At 52.9% G+C, this 19,691-nt stretch overlaps 1 protein-coding gene across 1 annotated transcript in view; it reads right to left on the bottom strand.

Moving 5' to 3' along the window:
- The window catches only part of GLI2 (GLI family zinc finger 2), a 261,272-nt gene that overhangs the window by 181,758 nt on the left and 59,823 nt on the right, over positions 1–19,691 (bottom strand). Inside the window, exon 2 of the mRNA XM_027964829.3 lies at positions 10,553–10,733. Within this exon, the coding sequence (XP_027820630.2) occupies positions 10,553–10,703 (151 nt within the window). The 5' untranslated portion in view covers positions 10,704–10,733. The remainder of the gene's footprint in view (positions 1–10,552; positions 10,734–19,691) is intronic.

The raw sequence follows: 19,691 nt of genomic DNA, 5'->3' as shown, positions 1-19,691 counted from the left end.
CACAGCATTAGAGAGCTTCCCAGTCCCAAGAGAGGGGCTTGTGCTGGGGCTGGGGAGTGAAAGGATCTGCTCTCCCACGGGGCAGCCAGAGCCAGCCACCCCAGCCCGTCTCAGACACCAGGACTTTTGTATTATATGTGCCTTTCCTCCGGCTAGAACATCATCCCCCTTGCACATCATGGACAACCTGCTCCTCCATGTTCAGATACCTGTGCATTCATGCCTTCATTTCTTCATGCTCAGATATCTACTGGAAGCATACATGCTACTCTGGGAAAACAGTTCTAGAATAAACCTCATAGTAGCCACAATAATACAAATATAGCAGAAACTAGTCCATACAGAATGTCTACTACATGCCAGGTGATGTCGAAGCACTCTACACTACTTACCTGCATCGCGGTCTTCAAAAGATAAGTATTTTGTCTGATTTTAAGATGAGGATACCAGCATTCAGATCAGCAAAGGATACTCAACTGCCAAGTACCAGAGCAAGGATTCAAACCTCATCTTCCCAAGCCTGAGCCCCAGGTCCCAGACCACAGTGACCGTCCCAGAGCTGCGTGCTCCATGCACCTGCCACATTCTGCAAACACCTCCTTGGTAACATCTCCCCAGCCACCTGATCTGAGTGTGCGGCTGCTCCCCGCAGGACCCCGATTGAGAGCCAGCACACAGCTGCAGAAGATGGCCTTCCCAGGCCCCAACTCAGCCTTCAAGGCCTTTTGGGCCCCACTCCCTCCCTACAGTTTTCCTGGTCACTCAGGCCCCAGGCAATGGCCATATCAGCACCGTGAGTTGGGGCATCTGGTTTCTCCACAGGTCAAGCTCTTGGGGACAAGCATTATTAGTCTTGGATGACTCCTCTCCTCCTCCCCACCTGCCCAATCTGGTGCTAGCATTCAGATGCACTGCTTTCCCCCTTCACCCATCAGTGTGCCAAAAAGGAGGAGACACCGATAAAGCCACAGGAACCTCAGTCCACATGGTCCAGTGGCCACACATCCACCTGGGTACCCCAGTCACCCCTGGGCCTAACTGCAGGGCAGTCAAAAGGCCTCCCCCTTCCTGGGTCCTACAGGTCCCCAGACACCACTGCCCATCCCGCCACGCCTGGCTGCTGGACCCCTTGCCTCCAGCTGCTCTGCCCAAGACTGCCTCCCACTGCAGGTGAGCTTCCCAGCTGGCCTTCCCATTCCAACATGGCAAGGACCTGACTTCAGCCTCTGTGGCTGGCTCCCGGATGCCCAGGGGAGCCCCTCTCAGGCCACACACCCCAAACTAGAGGCACGTGCGCCAGCTGCTGACTGCCCCCAAGCCCTTGACCTCCTGACAGGCTACTCTGTTTCTGCTCCCTCCATAATGTCCACCCTCTTTCCTCTTCCCACTTGGAAAACCCTCACGCATCCCTATGGGCCCTCTCTCAAGCTGCCTCCAAGAAGGCTCCCTGGGCAGGATCATCCAATGTATCTCTGCCAATACATTTCTGGTTGGCGTTTCGGAACCATCTCTGTAATGCCCATGTGAGCTCAGGAAACCCCAAGGCCCCCGGGGCAATCTCCGGAAGGCCAGGGATCCCCCATGCCCCCCGAACGCCAGGCCTGACTTCATTATCCTCCAAATGTTCCCGAGATCAGAGGCCGTGAGACCTGGCCACAAACACAAAATAAATTATCCTCCCCACACCAATGATAAATGGTTCTATTAGCAAACCAGATTGTTAAACTCCAATATAACAGAACGCAGGAAACCGGGGCCCATTCATCCTCCCTCCAGCGCATACTGAGTTGTAAATAGGTTATTTTGTGTGTAAATAACACATTAAAACACAGCATTAGCTGTGTCTTTTGATAGAGAGGAAATTGTTACAAATAAATAATTCTGGACAGGAATGTAAAGTAAGCCAGATTTAATAGTGCATGCCTGGTGCAGTCGTGTTAAACATGACTAAAATGATAAACCCCAGAATATACTAATAGTAAACTATGCGTTGACATCGAAGTAATGAGGCTGTATTTTCACCAAGCTTTAGAAATGCTACAATTAGTTCTGACAGAACCAAACGTCAGAAAAATGTTTCTAACATAAACAGCATCCTTTTGGGAAGCTGAGGTTGGGGCCAGGAAGGGGACAAGGCTGGGGGCAGCTAATGCCCCAATATAGGCAGAGCCTCGAATACGGGTTTCCAGTCACCACGGTGTCCCTGGGTGACTGGACTTCAAGTATATGGGCCTCAGTCTTCACATCTGTAAAATGAATGGATTTGAACTAGATGATTGCTAGAGCTTCTTCCAGTTCTATCGTCGGAAATGACTTCGAAGCTTTCTCCAAACTCTGCAACAGTTTAACACGTAAAAGAGTCACGAGAAGTGAAGCTACGTCTGCCAGGCGGGTCCCATGTCCCGCAGACTAACAAGACCGAGAGCAGCGCCTGGAACACCTACCTGCTGCCAGGGCAGCTCAAAGGCACAGAAACACAGATCCGAAATGCAAACGTGAGCCAAGGGCAGTGGCCAGAGTGCAGACCCCAGGCTGGCCTTGAACACTGTGGGCAGGAGGGGAAGAAGCCTGCTGTACTGGGGGCAGGCGGGCATCCCCTCTGATCTGGGGTGGCAGATGCTTTGAGAGACATTTACAGCATGAGGTCTCAGCATCAAACATGAGGCCACCATACGCAAGAAGAAAGCTGGCTCAGACCCACATCCCCACCAGTTACTTCATTTCCACACAGGCACTCTGCCAGCCATGGTCAAAGGGTGTCCCATTTCAGTCCATCGTGGCCAGAAGGAGTGACCAGCATTATCTCCATTTCCCAGACTTCAGAGAAGTTAACTGACTTGCCTCGGAACACAGAGCTAACAAGTGGGGAGCTGGGAGGAAGTCAGGTCCTTTCCCCTACTCTCCGTGCTCCATGGAGAGCTGGAAGGAGGCTCCAGCCCACCCTCTCTGATCCTCCAGGACACCCAGGCACCTGAGACCATGTCTGGGCATCATCAAGAGTCATTCAGGGCAGGGAGGGATAAATTAGTAGGAGTTGGGGATTAACATATACACACTACTATATATAAAATAGATAATCGAAAGGACTTACTGTATAGCACAGGGTACTATATTTAACATCCTGTGCTAAACCATAATGGAAAGGAATCTGAAAAAAAAATGTCTATATATGTATAACTGAATCACTTTGTTATACACCTGAAACAATATTGTAAACCAACTATACTTCAATTAAAAAAAAAGAAAGAAAGCAGTCATTCAGAGCCCATCCTGAAAACGCCCAGGGAACTGTGCTGCACTCCACTTCCTGGGCGTGCGGAGCTGTCACAGGGAACTGAGCTCTGCTTTCGGGAAAAGTCTTATGGGAACCGGCTGTTCCATGTGGCTGGGCCGTTAAAACAAGCTCAGAAGCAGCACCAACAGCCATCCTGAAAATCACTTAAATAAGAGTAATTGCCCACTTAGTCACACGTGAGTGCATCCTTGGGCTCAAAGCAAGTGTGTGGCCCTGCTGGGCAGCTCAGGAGGCCAAGCAGGACTGGCCCACAGCAGCAAGTTCCCCGCTGTCCAGGGAGTCTCAGGAGGGGCGCCAGGGCCCAGGAGGAGGCCAGGCCCAACGGACCCTCCTCCTAGGGGACCTCCGGATTGGCAAAGGCAGCTGGCCACCCCAGCCCGCCGGGCACACACTTGGTGTGACAGTACCAGACTCAGTCCTGGATGTCTGCCTTGCTGGGGGCGCTGTCACAGGGCCTTGGGGCTTGAGCAGGGGGAGTGGGAGAGACTCAGAAATAGACACACCAGGGCGTCCCTGGTGGTCCAGTGGTTGAGAATCCGCCCGCCAATGCAGGGGATACAGGCTCGATCTGGGAATAAGATTCCACATGCCTCGGGGCAACTAAGCCCCTGTGCCAGAACTACTGAAGCCTGAGCACCCTAGAGCCCGTGTTCCGCAGCAAGAGAAGCTACCGAATGAGACCTGCATACCACAAAGAGCAGCCCCCGCTCGCCGCAACCAGAGAAAGCCCACACGCAGCAATGAAGGCCCAGAGAGGCCAAAACGAAATAATTTTAACATTTTTTAAATTATTCTTTTTTTAAAAAAAGAAAGAAACAGACACACCAGGGATGGAGACACTTAAGGATGACAGAGCAGGGTGGGTACCATATGACTTGGGATTTCCCAGTCCTGAGCCTCACAGTAAGAACATCTTATTTCCATACTCTGGCATTTTCGCAGCATTCTGAAACAGGCATGAATGCCTCCCCTTTGAACAAAAACCTACCTTGAAGAAACTTTCCGAGAAGCCAATGGCCTGTGACCAAGAGGAAGGGGTGGCCAGTGGGAGCTCAGGCAACAGGGAGTGCCGTGCTAACAGCAATGCCAGGCTCCCCCCCACCCAAAACTGTCCAGCTGCCACCAATTCTCTACTTCGGGGGGCTCATCCATGCCTTGGACAGTGACCTGGGAAATCTGTTAACATATGCACACCTAAGCCCTGGACCAGGAGATTCTGTTTTAGCATCCTGAAAGTCTGCCTTTATTACAGTCACCCAAGACTCTAAGGCTTGGCCAGCTTTGGCATCATTTGGTCTGATCCCACCCTCCAGCACACAAGGCTGAATTAAGGAGGCCAGGGACCCACTAAGGTCACCTATCCATGACACCCTGTGGTAGCAAAGCACAGCAGGACAAGAACTCCGGTACAATTTCCAGACCAGGGCTCCCTCCACCTTCTCAAACAGGAAGACACCAGAAATCTGGGATTCCTACCACCTGTTCAGGGGGGTCCACTAGCAAGGGTTACCTCAGAAAGATACCTTCTAAGTCAGGCAGAGCCTGCAGACCTAGGAAAGGAAATCTGGTTATAGTTTATAAAGCAAAGACTTAACTTGGAGTTAACTGTGTGCCTGGTACCATACGTGTGCTAACACAGGTAATTCGCACAATGCTATGAAGCAGGTGCCATTCTGGTGCCCATTTTATGGATGTGGAAACTGAGGCACAGACCTGCCCAAGATCTGCACAGTTGAGCCTTAAGCAAACAGACTGGCTCCAGAGGCCTGCTTGGCTGCTTCAACTATGACTCTGCACTGTATACAAGGAAAGAGATAGCTACTACTCACAAGGGGCCTGTGCCACACAGGTGTGAGCACACTGTATGCCTCCTGTAATTTCTGCACGGCACCTCTGCATATGATTCTCACTCTACACGTACAAAGACCCGTCCTGTCTCCTGCTGCCAGGCATAGAAAGGCTAACATCTAAGAGTGATCAGAGTCATAGCTCACAGGCTCTGCTTCAGGAGGTCTGGGGTGAGGCCCAAGTCCCAAGGATGCTGATGCTGCTAACTCTGATGGAAGGACCACCCTGGGAGCACCCTGGCCTAGGACATGGTGGGTGCTCCGTGTAAGAGTGAGGTGTTGGCTACCACAGACGCATCATAGAATTTCTATGGCCTGTGTTGACTCTGGAGACAAGGAAAGCTCCCTGGATCAAGATGCAGCTGAGGTTTATGGCTCCAGCCTTCTCATCCTTCCAGCCCAGAGGTGTGGGGGTGGCTGGGTCCCTGGCGCTCAGCTGAAGCAAACACAGACGTTCAGAAATATTTTTGGAAAGAAAATCCACTGTTGAAGAGGAAAATACGACAGCATCAGGGAAGTTTCAGTGTAAAAAAATGAGAAACATCTGAATCGAATTGCCTTTAAAATTACGCCATGTGAAAAAATTAAAGGGAAAAATAGCTCTGAGCAAAAATATGTTTTTAAAGCTTGATGGCCTCCCAAGTGTTAGCACAGCAGCTCAAGAGGCTGGGAAAGTGCCCACCAGCCGCGGCTTCTGCCGTCTGGTCTGACCACAGGGCTGCTTGTCCTTGCACAGCCCTGGATGCAGAGGTGTTCCTGTCACACAAGGAGGTGGAACCTCTCAGTGGAAATACCCAGTCCTGAGCATAGCTGGCTTCACAACTCCAAAGGGTGGTCAAGCAACAGAGGCTGCTCGAGCCAGGTAACTTTTAAGGTCCCTCTGCAAATAAGTCACAGCCCAGACCTCCAAGAGCTGGAAGGAAGCAGGCGCTCTTAGGCCACTGAACCCACAAGGGAGGGGACAGATAAGAACTGTACAGAGCTGGTGCAGAGGCTGGACACATACACACAGTGTCAGCAGGCGGAGCTTTGAGGCCCAAATCACCCACAATCTAAGTCAGGATCTCAAAGCAAATTCAAGAAGGAGATGCTCAGTATGGGAGAGGCAAGGGCCCTGAGCCTCAGACCCCACTCTCTAGGGAGGCAGCAGAAGGCCTGGGCCGGTCCCTTCTCCACCTCATTTCGGTCCCACCTACAAAAGGAGACACTGACTTCCCATGAACTAGACGTGCCAACACCACACCCCTAACGCCCCAGACGTCCTGTGTGTCCTTTCCAAGCATTGCCACTGGGGACTGCTACTGCCCTCATCCCTGACCTCCTCACTCTGGACCTTTACTCTCCTTCTCATTCCTAACGGGGCCAAGGAAGCTGAGTCGGTCTCCAGATACTATCAGTAAAGTGCTGGAAGAGGACAGGGGCTGGAGGCAGCCCTGTTGTATAGTGTTTGCCAATATCCATGGTGTAAATACTTCCACCCCTGCAAGGTTAAACGACCAACCTAAGGCCACAGAAAAAGCAAGAGAGGTCCGGGAGTTAGTGATGGACAGGGAGGCCTGGCATGTTGCGGTTCACGGGGTCGCAGAGTCAGACATGACTGAGCGACTGAACTGGACTGAAAGTCTGCCACAGATGGCAGAGCTGGAAGGAGAGCTTGCACACTTGGTTCTCCCAAGTCTGCATAGTCTGCTTCCAGTGGACCCCTGCCTCTCAGACTTGCTGACTATTTTTGGCCGAGGCATGTAGGATCTCAGTTCCCCCACCAGGGGCTGAACCCAGGGCCCTGACAGTGACAGCATTGAGTCCTAACTCTGGACCACCAGGGGAATCCCCTTACTGACATTCTAACAGAGGGTTCTAGAAACCTGAAGGTCCTTAAGAACCAAAGAGATAAGTTTCCCATATGCAATGTACATTGCCCTGGGTCAACTACTTCTAAGGGAACCTCTATGTACTATAAACTTGTGACAGAGGTGAGAATAACTTGCACCCTGCTTTTTCACACTTTGCATTAAAACATACGCATGCGTGTGTGCTGAGTCGCTTCGGTCATGTCCGACTCTGAGACCCAGTGGGTTGTAGCCCGCCAGGATTCTCTGTCCATGGGATTTCCCAGGCAAGAATACTGGAGGAGGTCACCATGGCCTTCTCCAGGGGACCATCCTGACCTAAGGATTGAACCCACCTCTCTTACGTCTCTAGCATTGGCAGGAGGGTTCTTTACCACTAAGACCACCTGGGAAGCCCCAAAACATATGCACATCTCCCATCGTGATAATCATAACCAACATTTTCAGGCTCTACATAATGTTCCACTCAATAGACATTCTACAGTTTGATTAATCAGTCCCCTATCACTGAACACTTAGGGTGTCTCCAAGTGTTTACAGTTACAAATAACATGGAAATGAAATCCGTCTGCCCAGAGGTATGATTGCTCTTAGAGTCAAAGTCCTACAGTTCCAGGGGTGGGACTGAAGCTCCTGAGGCCAAAGGGCAACTAGGGAGTGGGTGATCACAGCCCTGCCAGTTCTCAGGGGCTGACCCTTCTGCATTCCTCACCACAGTGCCCCCAACATCCTCAGACAGGACTCCCCCTACTCTGGACAGATGCATAACAGGCCACGAAACACTGAGCTTATGTTTCTCTTCCGAGAAAGCTGCAAAGAAAGCACAGTATGGATCACAGGGACAATCTCAGGGACAAACAGTGTCAGAAGAGCCTGGTGTCTGAGTCAGCAGTCACTTGCTCAACCACAGGGAATCAGCTCAGTCCCACCCCTGCCTCAGCAAGCAGGCATCCCAGGATGGTTACCCTATCTTTTCCAGAAAACAACTCAGGAACACACCCCTCGACAGGCAGCTCTCAGCTCTCCCGCACCCCCTGCCCCAGCCCAGCACTGCCCCTCTCCCAGGTCTTCATGCAGACCCTCTGCCCTGCCCACCTATGTTCACACCAGCCCCAAAGCCAGATACTGAGCCCCCCTCTCTTGGGCCAGCTCCTCACCAGTGCCACCTTCCCTGACACCACCCAGGGCCCCAGGACACCCTCAGGCACGGAGCTCCAGAGCAGAACACAAACATTCCCATCCTGAGAGGGCCTCCGTGTGGCAGACCAGCACAAACCCCTTGTGCTGCTTGGCACCCCTTTCTGTGCATCCATCTCACCTGTCCACAGGCCTAAGCCCCTGTGGGCCCACAGCAGAGGTTCTTTGGAACCTTCTAGGACTTCGGTTTCCTGAGTGAAAGAGGATTCTTGCTCACAGCATCTCTGTCACCATGGGTAAGATTTAAGGACGGTCTGATGTCACGAGATTGTACAGACTTGGAATAACATTTGCCAAATATTCTCACAACACAGTTTAGGAAAACGAGGCCCAGAGAAGCGAATGGCCTGTCACACCGGGACCCAGGACATGGCTCTTCTCAAATGGGGTGTTCAGAGAGTGGCTCAGGGAGCAGGAGACACACCTGACTTGCTCCAGTGACAATGAGCCCCCTGCCCTGGGCACTGGATGGAGAGGCATGTCCACTCAGCACAGGAACCTCATCATCCAAGCACTCCCCTGGGGTCCAGCAATGAGGGGATGGATGGAGGCCTGCAGGGTGGGCAGGACCACATCCTGGGTGAGGGCATGGGGCAGAGCAAGGTCAGGCGCCTCTGGGGAGCCACTGAACCCCAAGCTCTAGGCCCACTGCCCGCCCCCGCCCCCAAGAGACCAAGACCCCCTCAAGCATCTGTGGTTATTGCCCCATCGGTGACAACCAGGTCTGATGTTCAAGGGCTTTCCCAGTCATTCCGTAATTACTCCCTAATTACCACCTCGGTTTGTTCTCAGCTACTGGGACATGACAGCGAAGTGTGCCGCATGGCAGTTCACAGTCCACTCATGGGTTCAGAGAGGCAGACACAGGCCAAGGCGGGGACAGCTGAGGGCCTGGAGGGGGGGACAGAGACGCACCCAGGAGACACAGGCCTCAGCGGCCCACGCATCTCTGCATCAGGCAGAGGGACAGCCTGAGACGTCACCACAGGCCAGGGGGAGGAACAGAACAAATGTAGACCCAGCCAGGCCCAGGACAAGCCAGCGCTGGACCACCGCAGGCCCCCACCCTCGCCACGCCTCCTCTCCTTCCACTCATGCCCTGGCTCCCTGACAACACGTGCGCGGGGTCCACCCTGGCCTTTGGCGCCTTCCTCCACCCTGCTGGCCCCTCCTCACAGGGGAAGGGCCTGGAGAGCCCGGTTCCTAGAGGGGACTGGAGTCAAGGGACATCACACAGGGCAGGAGGCCAAGTACCCACCTCCCGGAGCAGGAAGGTTGGCCTGGGACCTCCTTCCACTGACTGGGGCCACACATCCTGACAGTTGACCTCCAACTCAGAATTACGGGGAAAATAAAAACAAGGTGGTAACAACGACCAGTTCACTCTTGGAAACAGTGAATCCTACCCACTCTCTCTTTCTAGCTCCAGCGCTAAGCCGCACCCAGCACGGCCCAGCAGTCCCAGCATCATCTGAGCACGGGTTAGAATTACAGGAACCCAGCCTCACTCTGACTCACCGACTGGGGGTCTGCACTGGAACAAAGCCCCCTGGGATCTGTGTACATCAACATGTGGGTGGTGCGGCTAGCACTCACACCCCACTCCAGAGAGGGCAAAATCCCCCCCACCCCCACTGCTGCCTCTGAGCTGCGCTTGAGTGGCAAAAGCAACAGGGCATGACTAAATGCGCCTGAATAAAAAGGGGAAGAAAAGAAATCTAAGTCTCTCCATTCCCCAGAGACAGAAATAGTGTTGTGGCCTCCAGATGGACTGCGCAGACACAAGGGGAGGTCTCGCCTTCCCGCCAAACTTTCCCAACGGGATGCTGGCACGGACCAGTGGAAACCAGAGTGTATTTCTCTTTGGGGCAGTAAAATGAGAGGCTGTGGCTCGGGGAGTCCTTCTGTTATAATTAAGTTGGCCAGAAATTCACCTAAGGATGCTAAATTCCGTACCTGACCCTCTAATTACAGCCAGAAGGGATCAGGAGACAATTACTTTCCAAAATAGTCCTTGGCAGGCCGGAGGCAAGAAGCCGCCTCTCTGGCACATGTGTGCCAAGGGAACACACACCCAGGCTGCCCCTCAGCCCCACACCTCCCATCCCTTCACACTCCCATTTTCCCGATGGAGCCCGAGATGTCCAAACCCCCCTTCCCAATGTGGGGGGGCTGGACCTCCAAGATCCACCTATAGGCCTCCATCCCAGTGCCTGGGGTCCCCAGAACCTGGAGCACCCTCTGGCTCCCCCCATGAACCCAGGATGTCTGCCCAGTGACATCGACCACCCATCTCATTGAATCTCAAATGGACTCATGAAAAACAACCCCCTCCCCTGCCAAGTGCGTTGAACAGCAAGTACCTCCTTGGGCAGCTACCGCGGCTGCCGCCGCCGCTGTGGCCACCGCAAGGGCCGAGGCTTTCCTGCCGGAGTCAGGGAAAGCGAGGCCCTCCAGGATCCCACCTTTGACTTCTTTCTTGTCCGTGGCCGTGGCTGAGGCGGATGCCTCCATCCTAGCCGCACATAGTCCTGGGTGGCAGCCCTGGAGTGGGAGACAAAGGCAATCACCAATGTGTCCCTCAGACCCAGCTAGGAAGCACCAACCCAGGTTCCCGGCCGCCGCCCTGCGCTCCGAAAGCAAACAGCTTCCTCCTCTGATCATTGCCAAGGAGGGTTTAATTAATTTTGAGGCTTCTTCATTCTGAGATTCATCTGGTCTTTCAAACGACCTCACAGACAGCAGCCAAGCATTTTCACTGTTACCGAAGATTTTTCAAATCTAAGCAACAAGTTCCTAGTCCCGCACATGGCAAGTAGCAAGAACTACCTTGAGAAAGGAAGTCAGAAGGCAATGCCCCTCATCTCAGACTCACAGGACAAGAAAAATCAACGCAAGGACCACGACAGGGAGGTCCTCAAAAAAAGCCCTCATTCTCCCATTCCTTGGCTGCTCCCCAGGTCCACCTTTCACTTACTCACGTCTATGTCCATTCACTCTTTCATCCACTTGCTCATTCATTCATTCAACAGTTTCCATCATTTAGTCACTCTCATGTGTCTAGTCAATATCAAGGCCCTACTATGCATCAAGTGTCATGCCTGGTGTTGAGAACACAACGCACAGAGTTGGCACCCTACTTGGGAGACATGATAACAAAGGTAGGGGACAGAGAAATGTGTATTTCATTCCCCTTAGTGACAGGTTGCGTGTGAAGGGAAGCAGAGGGGCAGGCTAGAGCAGCATGGCAAGGGCAGGAAGGCCACCATCCCGCCTCACTAAGGAAGGGACGGGATGCCACTTGAGGGTCTGAGGGAGACTGTGGCAATCACAGGGCAGGGGCAGGAGCTGCCTGCCTGGGTGGAAGGAGGCTGGCTTGTTCAAGGGGCAGCAAGAAGCTGAGTGCAGGCCCTTGGAGTATTTCGAGCAGAAGGGGGATGTGATGGGACTCAACGGTATAAAGGAGTCACCCTACAGGTGTAGAGAGCAGATCTGGGAGGAAGGGGTCTGACGACAATGACCCAGGCAGATACATGGTGGTTTGGATTAAAGGGACAGTGGCTCTGAAGACAGAGCCCACAGTCCTCACGTGGGTGTGAGAGAAAGAGTTGTTGTCATGGGTTAAGAGAGGAACCCAGGAAACACAGGGCTCAGGGAACGTGCCATCTCCATCAGGCTAGTGGGCCACAAGCAGGCGTTTTACTAAGCGATGCTTCCCCACACACAGATACTGCTAATTCAGTGTTTGCATCAATTATTACAGAGCAGACATTTGAAAGCCAGTTTTCTTAAAAGAACAGGGGTAGGTCAAAGATGGCTCCTGTTTTTGGCTGAGCACTGGGGTGACTGTGCAATGGAGCCACTTGCTGGATGTAGCACGGGGTGAGAAGTAGGTTCAGGGCAGGTGCTCCATTTGGGCCATGTTAAGTCTGAGACGCCTATTAAGACATGCAAAGCCTGAAAGAAAGTCCTGCTGTATATAGCACAAGGAACTATACTCAATATCCTGTGATAAACCGTAACAGAAAAGAAAATGAAAAGAGCGTATGTATAAGTAAAACTGAGCCACCTCACTGTACACCCAAAACTAACGCAACACTGTGAATCAACTGTACTTCAATTAAAAAAAAAAAAAAAAAAAAAGAGCAGAGACTGTTAGAAACAAGGCAGAGCCCAGGGAGAGATGGAGGCTACAGGTGGTAATATGGCAGGCCCAGAGCAAGATGTCCAAGAGAGAGGGCAGAGAAAGTTCCAGAACGGGATGCAGGGCATTCCAACATTACCAGGAGGGAAAAGACAAACTAGGCAAGGAGAGTGGAGCAGGAGTGGACGAGGGCAAAGGAAGAGAAAGTAAAATCTCTAGGGGTGTGTTGAGGCCTGGAATCCAACCAAGAAAGAAACAGCTGACAGCAGTCAGCGCCATCAGAGATCCCATGAGGCCCCGGAGCTGCGCGGTAATGACCAGGGCTCAGGTACGCTCAGGGAGAGATGGTGGTGCAGGCACTGAGTCAGGAAGAAAAAATGGGCAGCCACTTGAGACAGCCAAGGAGGCCCATGGCCACTGTTTCAGAAAGAAGGCAGTGGGTCTCCACCCAGGTGGGAAGAGAAGGTTCTGGGCACGGCTTGTAGGTTTCAGGTGGCAGAAACCCAAAGGCAGTGGTCAGCTCCCTCCCTGGGAGCCTCAAATCTTACATCCACCAGCCCTAGAATGTCACTTTTTAAAAGTCTGCACGATATTCTCATGTTTTTCTAAGTAGAAAGTGGGAGTGCTAAAGAATGCTGGACGTGAGGCAAGGAGGCGGTCGCAGCTCGGCTGACCTGCTGGGCAGACAGCCCCAGCTCTGAACTGCCTGAATTTATCTCACAGGCCAGCCTGTCTGGTTTCAGTCTTGAAAACATCCAGAAAACCCTGGATAGATGAGAGACAGACAGCTCTCCCTGAGGGTTCTGGTGAGTTACAGGGTTTCCTCTGGCCTTGAGATTTCGGGATCACTGGCTGATCCTTTAAGCCTATTTGTATAATCTGTGCTCTAAGATGCTGGCTGTCTGAGCAGCACCAACAACACCCCCTGGGCCGTGCCTGCTCCACCTTCTCTGCCCCCTTAGCCTGGCCCCAGGAACCACCCCTCCCAGCCTTCTGGCCGGGACTTCGGGCCACCGTCCTCCCACATCCTCCTCCCACATCTGATCAGCTGCAGTGGACATCATTTCACCCCAAAGCACCTCACCAGTGGGGCCTCTCTGCCCCACGTCCTTCCCTTCTGGGTCGCAAGCAGCTCCGTCCCACATTGGGTACCCCTCTAGGGCACCTTCTATCCTAAAAACAGGCACCTGCTCCAAACCAAATCTGATCACATCCCTCTCCTGGCCAAAGCCTTGCTGAGGCCCCTGGCCTTCAAGTATAGTCTTCCTGGGTCTACCTGCAGCATCCTCATCCCACCCTGCTCTTTACCTTGACCCTGGCATGCCCACCAGAAGCACATCACCCTTTCTGTAAGACAGACTGCTATTCTTCCTTCAAGATGCCACTCAAATGTCACCTCCTCTGGGAAGCCCCCCAATTCCTTCACTATCATGGTCTCCTCTGTTTCCAGATCCCTGAAGCACCCCCTTTACCCTCGTACTGTGTTCATCATCACCACCACGTCCAGAGCTGCTCCCCACACAGGCTGGCACAGAGCAACCACTCAGGAATGAAAGTGTTAGTCACTCAGTCACGTCCAACTCTTTATGACTCCACGGACTGTAGCCTGCCAGGCTCCTCTGTCCATGGAATTCTCCAGGCAAGAATACAGGAGTGGGTTGCCATGCCCTTCTCCAGGGGATCTTTCCGACCTAGGGATCAAATCCAGATCTCCTGCATTGCAGGCAAATTGTTTATCAACTGAGCCACTAGGGACTCCCTCTCAAGAATGTCTGGCAAAGAAAGTGCATCTCAGATGCAGGAAATCACAGCTCTTGGAAATACAAGTGATTTTGTGAACAATCTGGTTTTTCATCCCAAGAAGCTCAGGTGAGCTTAAACACATCTTGAATTTAGATGTAAAGACAAAATAATAGCTGGAACAACACACCTTGAACAAACATTTACCAGGTGCCAAGCTCTTTGCAAGAGTGAGTTCATTTAATCCTTGCAACAATTTATGTAGGAAGAAACCAGTGTTCAGAGAGGCTGAGTAACTAGCCCAAAGACACACAGCTTAAAGTGGCTGCACCAGGCCTTTAACCTAGGCTGCCTGGCACAAAGCTGCATTCCGGAGCATCATGGTAAACTGTTCCTCAAGTGAGGAGCTTGCGGTACAAAGAGATTTGCCCCAGAATTCCCTAGAAGCATTAAGGGACCTGTTGAGTGTGAGGAGCCCTATGCCAGAAGACCATGAGGCTTCAACATGGCCCCTGTCCTAGGGCTGTATCTAAGGTAGCAAGATTGGTGAACAGGGACAACCGGCCAAGGGACAGGCAAAAGCTGAGGCTCTGTCCAGGGCTGCCTGCCAACACGGCCCTGCAGGGAGTACGGTCCACTGAGGCTGATGGAGGGAAGGAGCTGGTAGTTGTACATGCATCCCTAACTCTTTATTCCGTATCTCTTTGTAGACAATCAGTTTCGTGCCTCACATTGCCGTAGGCTGGGAGCTGGCTAGGCTCCTTCCCGTGGGTCTGACCCCTCTCACAGAGCCTGGCCACAACCTGCTACGCATCCACCCTACTGAACCATGACCTCCTCCAAGCCAGAGCAGGGCTTCTGCACCCCTGGGCCCCCAGGTCTAGCTGAGCACGTGTTCCAACCCCTTGCTGATGGGACAAAGTGGACCCAGGGAACCAGGCCAGCGTCTGGAGGGAAGCGGGCTTAAGGGACCAGAAACCAGGACAGGACTCAAGGAGCCCACAGGGCCAGTCCACGTGACCAAGCCCAGGCTTCTGGAAGGCAGCCCCAAAGGCAGACGAGGAAACTGAGGCTGGCAACTCAGAAGCCGTGACTGTAGAGTCTGGGCTGCCACGGCAAATAAAGAGGCTCAGTCAAGAAGGGACCGTGACCACATCTGTCGAGAGACATGAGGAGACTGGAAAGAAGAGGGAGAGCCTGGGGGTTTTCTTGGGGTACAGCAGCTGCAGCTGCCTCACGCCAACATCCCCACCTTATTATATGGTCAGTGCAGATGGCAGGATCCAGATCATTTCAGAGGAAGAGGGGAGCAGCCCACTGTCCACAGAGGGAGAGGGCCCAGGTCCACGGTCAGCTCCTCTGGCTGGAACGCTGCCCGAAGCCTGAGGGCGAGCCCACCCCAGGACCAGGTGGACACAGTGGGTGGGAGAGGGCTTAGTCAGATTGCCATACTCCAGAGGGCAGTGGGGCTGGGAGTGCCTAGGGTTCTGCAAGCTCTGGTGGGGAACTGACCCCACCTGGACAGCGGTGGGGCCTGCAGGGACCTCTGTGTCACAAGCCTCATCTTCTGCAGACCAGCCATGGCCCTCTCCCTCCCTCTCCTCCAGGAGAGGAAGGCAGCAGACAGAGCCGAGAGGCCGCGTAAATCACAGGAATTACCGGGATTAGCACAATTTCTGGGTAAACACCAGGCGCCCAGGGTCCCAGGCAGCCACTTTCACTCCCTGAAGCTCCTCTGGAGCAGACTCTGCCTGTCAACAGCCTCACCTGGGCTCCAGGAGGCCAGCTGGGGACAGCAGGGAGGGGCCGCGGGTCCCCAGGCCCCTGCTGGCGGCCTGTGGTCTGTGCTGGGGGACAGCCCACCAACTCCACAACAGGATCCGGATCAGGAGAGGCGGACAGCACAGCCCCCACCAGGTTAGAGAGAGTCAACACCCCAACTTTACCCAGGAAGCCAAACTCCTGGACTTCTGCTGGGGAAGGGGGTGAGGGGCTAGACCCAGAGCCACGAGGAGTCCCCTTTCTGTTTGGAGCTGCACACAGGTTACCTGCCCCCCAGGCTCTCGGCAGCCCCCACCCCCCCAGGGACACTGGCAGTACCTGAAGCCTCTGAAAACACCCCTGGGGCTTCTCCTGCCATCATTCATTCTGATGCCACAGGTCCAGGCAGAGGCCGGGGGGTGCAAAATACTTGAACTTTTACAAAAGTAACACGGGTGTTTCTGATACACAGGCAGGTTTAGGAAAAACTACACAGGGTGCTCATAAGATCTCTTCCAGCTTCCAAATAATTGATAAGTTCCAATTAAAGCAAGGCTGCAGAACCTGGATGGGAACGAAGCGCTATTCTTCAGTAATTTGAAACAGGAATCCGGTGTTTCCCTCAGGCAGGAAAGTGGGTAAAAGTCCCAGTGCCTGTGAGTCTGCCACCAGCTCAAGCCACAGATGTGCTCACACCACGGGCATCACCTATGCTTACCACAGCGCTGGCTCAAGTTCAGGGTCGGCACTAGACACCTCCCCACCAACCTTGCCAGCCGTGCCAGCAAAGAAGCACTCCTGTTAACCTGTGATCACAGCAGTCAGTGCAATCAGTCTCCTTCATGACCCTAAAAACTTTTTCTTTTTAGTTGAAGTATAGGTGATGTGGGCTTCCCTGGTGGCTCAGTAAAGAAGCCACCTACAATGTGGAAACCTGGGTTCGATCCTTGAGTTGTAAACATCCCCTGGAGGAGGGCATGGCAATCCACTCCAGTATTCTTGACTGGAGAATCCCCATGGACAGAGCCTAGTGGGCTACAGTCCCACCTATGGGGTCGCAAAGAGTCGGACACGACTGAGCACAGCACACAGTTGATTTACAATACTGTGTGAGTTTCAGGTGTACAGCAAAGTGATTCGGTTTTTATAAATACATAGACAGTGATTGCAGCCATAAAATTAGAAGACGCTTACTCCTTGGAAGGAAAGTTATGACCAACCTAGACAGCATATTCAAAAGCAGAAACATTACTTTGCCAACTAAGGTCCGTCTAGTCAAGGCTATGGTTTTTCCTGTGGTCATGTATGAGTATGAGAGTTGGACTGCGAAGAAAACTGAGTGCCGAAGAATTGATGCTTTTGAAGTGTGGTGTTGGAGAAGACTCTTGAGAGTCCCTTGGACTGCAAGGAGATCCAACCAGTCCATTCTAAAGGAGATCAGCCCTGGGATTTCTTTGGAAGGAACGATGCTAAAGCTGAAACTCCAGTACTTTGGCCACCTCATGCGAAGAGTTGACTCATCGGAAAAGACTCTGATGCTGAGAGGGATTGGGGGCAGGAGGAAAAGGGGATGACAGAGGATGAGATGGCTGGATGGCATCACTGACTCGATGGATGAGTGAACTCATTGAGTCTGAGTGAACTCCGGGAGATGGTGATGGACAGGGAGGCCTGGCGTGCTGCGATTCATGGGGTCGCAAACAGTCGGACACTGAGCGACTAAACTGAAGTGATATATATACACACACAGGCAGGCTTCCCAGGTGGTACTACTGGTAAAAATCCCATCTGCTAATGCAGGGGACATAAGAGACTCGGGTTCAATCCCTGGGTTGGGAAGATCCCCTGGAGAAGGGAATGGCTACCCACTCCAGTATTCTTGCCTGGAAAATTCCATGGACGGGGGGAGTCTGGCAGGCTACAATCTATGCGGTCGCAAAGAATCAGACATGACTGAGAACTAACATTTTCCCTTTTCATATTTATATGTATATTCTTTTTCAGATTCCTTTCCCTTATAAGTTATTGCAAAATACTGAGTGTAGTTCCCTGTGCTATACAGTAGGCCCTGATTGTTTATCTGTCTTATATATAGTACTATGTTTATGTTAATCCCAAGCTCCTGATTTATCCCCCCCAATCTATGCATTTTATACTATGAAGCGTTATTCTGAGGAGGAGGCCATAGCACAGCAAAGATGAAGCACTCGGAGTGAAAGGCCTGGCTTGAGAATAAATTAATTATCAGAGCAGAATGAACGAATGGCTCTGAACTCTGCAACCCAGACTCCCTCCTGCCACTGGGCTGCTTTGAACTCTCCTGAATGAGCTAGTCGCAGGAATCAGAGCGTCTTCCTCGGGCGAAATCCGTCTCCAGGGAAGGGATGAAACCCCTCCTCCCAGAGATGCTGGCCAGCTTCGGGCCCTGGCGTGCTCACCTTCTGCCTGATCTCAGCATGCTGCCTGGGTCCCACACGCATGGGCACACACGTAGAGCCACACAACCCACAGCAGTGACCACGACCATGCACATAGTCACATGCGTGAGCATGGACACACACACACACACACTGTCGCACGTTCATACGGGGCTGTCCCCATGTGCACTCACAGTTACACAGAGATGTACACACCATGTGCACACACTGGCACACATGTGCATGTATGTGTGCAGAGATACGCACACACACACACATATACCCTGGGTACACAAACACATAATAATCAACCGCCCAGCCTTGATCACAGACTTGTTTTATGATCAAATGAGATAAAACACATGAAACTTCCTGCAGTGGAAAACGCAGGTGAACAGTAATAATAATTATAACCTCATTATAGCTGAAAAGATAGTGGCAGGTGCTCTCCCTCTCATGGACCCAAGTTCCTGAGGACTCGTCCAACCTCTGCCATGAGTGCAAGACTGAGTCTTTTCATCTCCCATCACCTCGGTGTTGCCATCTGGAAAATGGACATTCTAAAGGGCGCTCCAGATCCAAGGGTCACCCGACGAGCACCACAGTGTAAGGCCAGCCACAGGGAAATGAAGGATGTCCTGGTTCCTTATGTCAGAGGTATGAGGGAGACAGACACAGACTTCAACTCAGGCCCTGCCCAGTGGATCAAACTGACAATCGCTTCTCCATCCTGAGAGAAAAGGTAGGGAGTGACGGGAGGACTCCCCAGGGCGGCACGAGGCTGGGCACACTCTGCATGCCCTTCACAGCCAGGGACAAATGCACAGCCAGTGCATTTTCTTCTCCCGGAGTGAGAGACATGTCTGCGCTTGGGCCAGTGCAGTCCACATTGCTGTGTGTCTGACCAGGTGGATTTCCCTCTCTGTGCCTCCCGTGTAACACTCAGCATCCTCCTTACTCCCAGGGTGGCTGAGAAGGCAGTCAACCTTCCCAGGTGGCCATGAGCACCCTACAGCAGCAGCACTGCAAACACTGGGTCCTCAGTGGGGTTTGGCCCAAGTTCAACCAGGCATGTGAACCTCTGCAGGTGGGCACCCTTCTCCAAGGAAGACAGGATTGGGGGAGACCAAGGTTCAGTGAGGAGGCATGCCTGCTGCGTCTCAGACACACCTCTGCGGCACCAGCCAGCCGGCCTGGCTGCCACAACCCCAGCTGCTGCCAGGAACTTCAGACCAGAGGCCTGAGAGCTGGGAGCTGGGGGTGGGGGGGCGGGAGGGATGGGCAAAGCCTTCCCCGTCCTCCTATGGCCAGGGATGGGCACCATGCAGAAACCACTGCCCTCGTGGGGCACCTGCTTCTTTATCGCTCCTTGAATGTATTTTTCTATGAAAGCTCCCTCATTTGTCCAGCCCCTGGGCTCGCTGGTGTGTAGGAAAGCAG

This window comes from Ovis aries, chromosome 2 (assembly GCF_016772045.2).
Source record: "Ovis aries strain OAR_USU_Benz2616 breed Rambouillet chromosome 2, ARS-UI_Ramb_v3.0, whole genome shotgun sequence".
Lineage (NCBI taxonomy): Eukaryota > Metazoa > Chordata > Mammalia > Artiodactyla > Bovidae > Ovis > Ovis aries.
The sequence above is the reverse complement of the archived record's forward strand: the minus strand, read 5'-3'. Positions and strand labels throughout refer to the sequence as shown.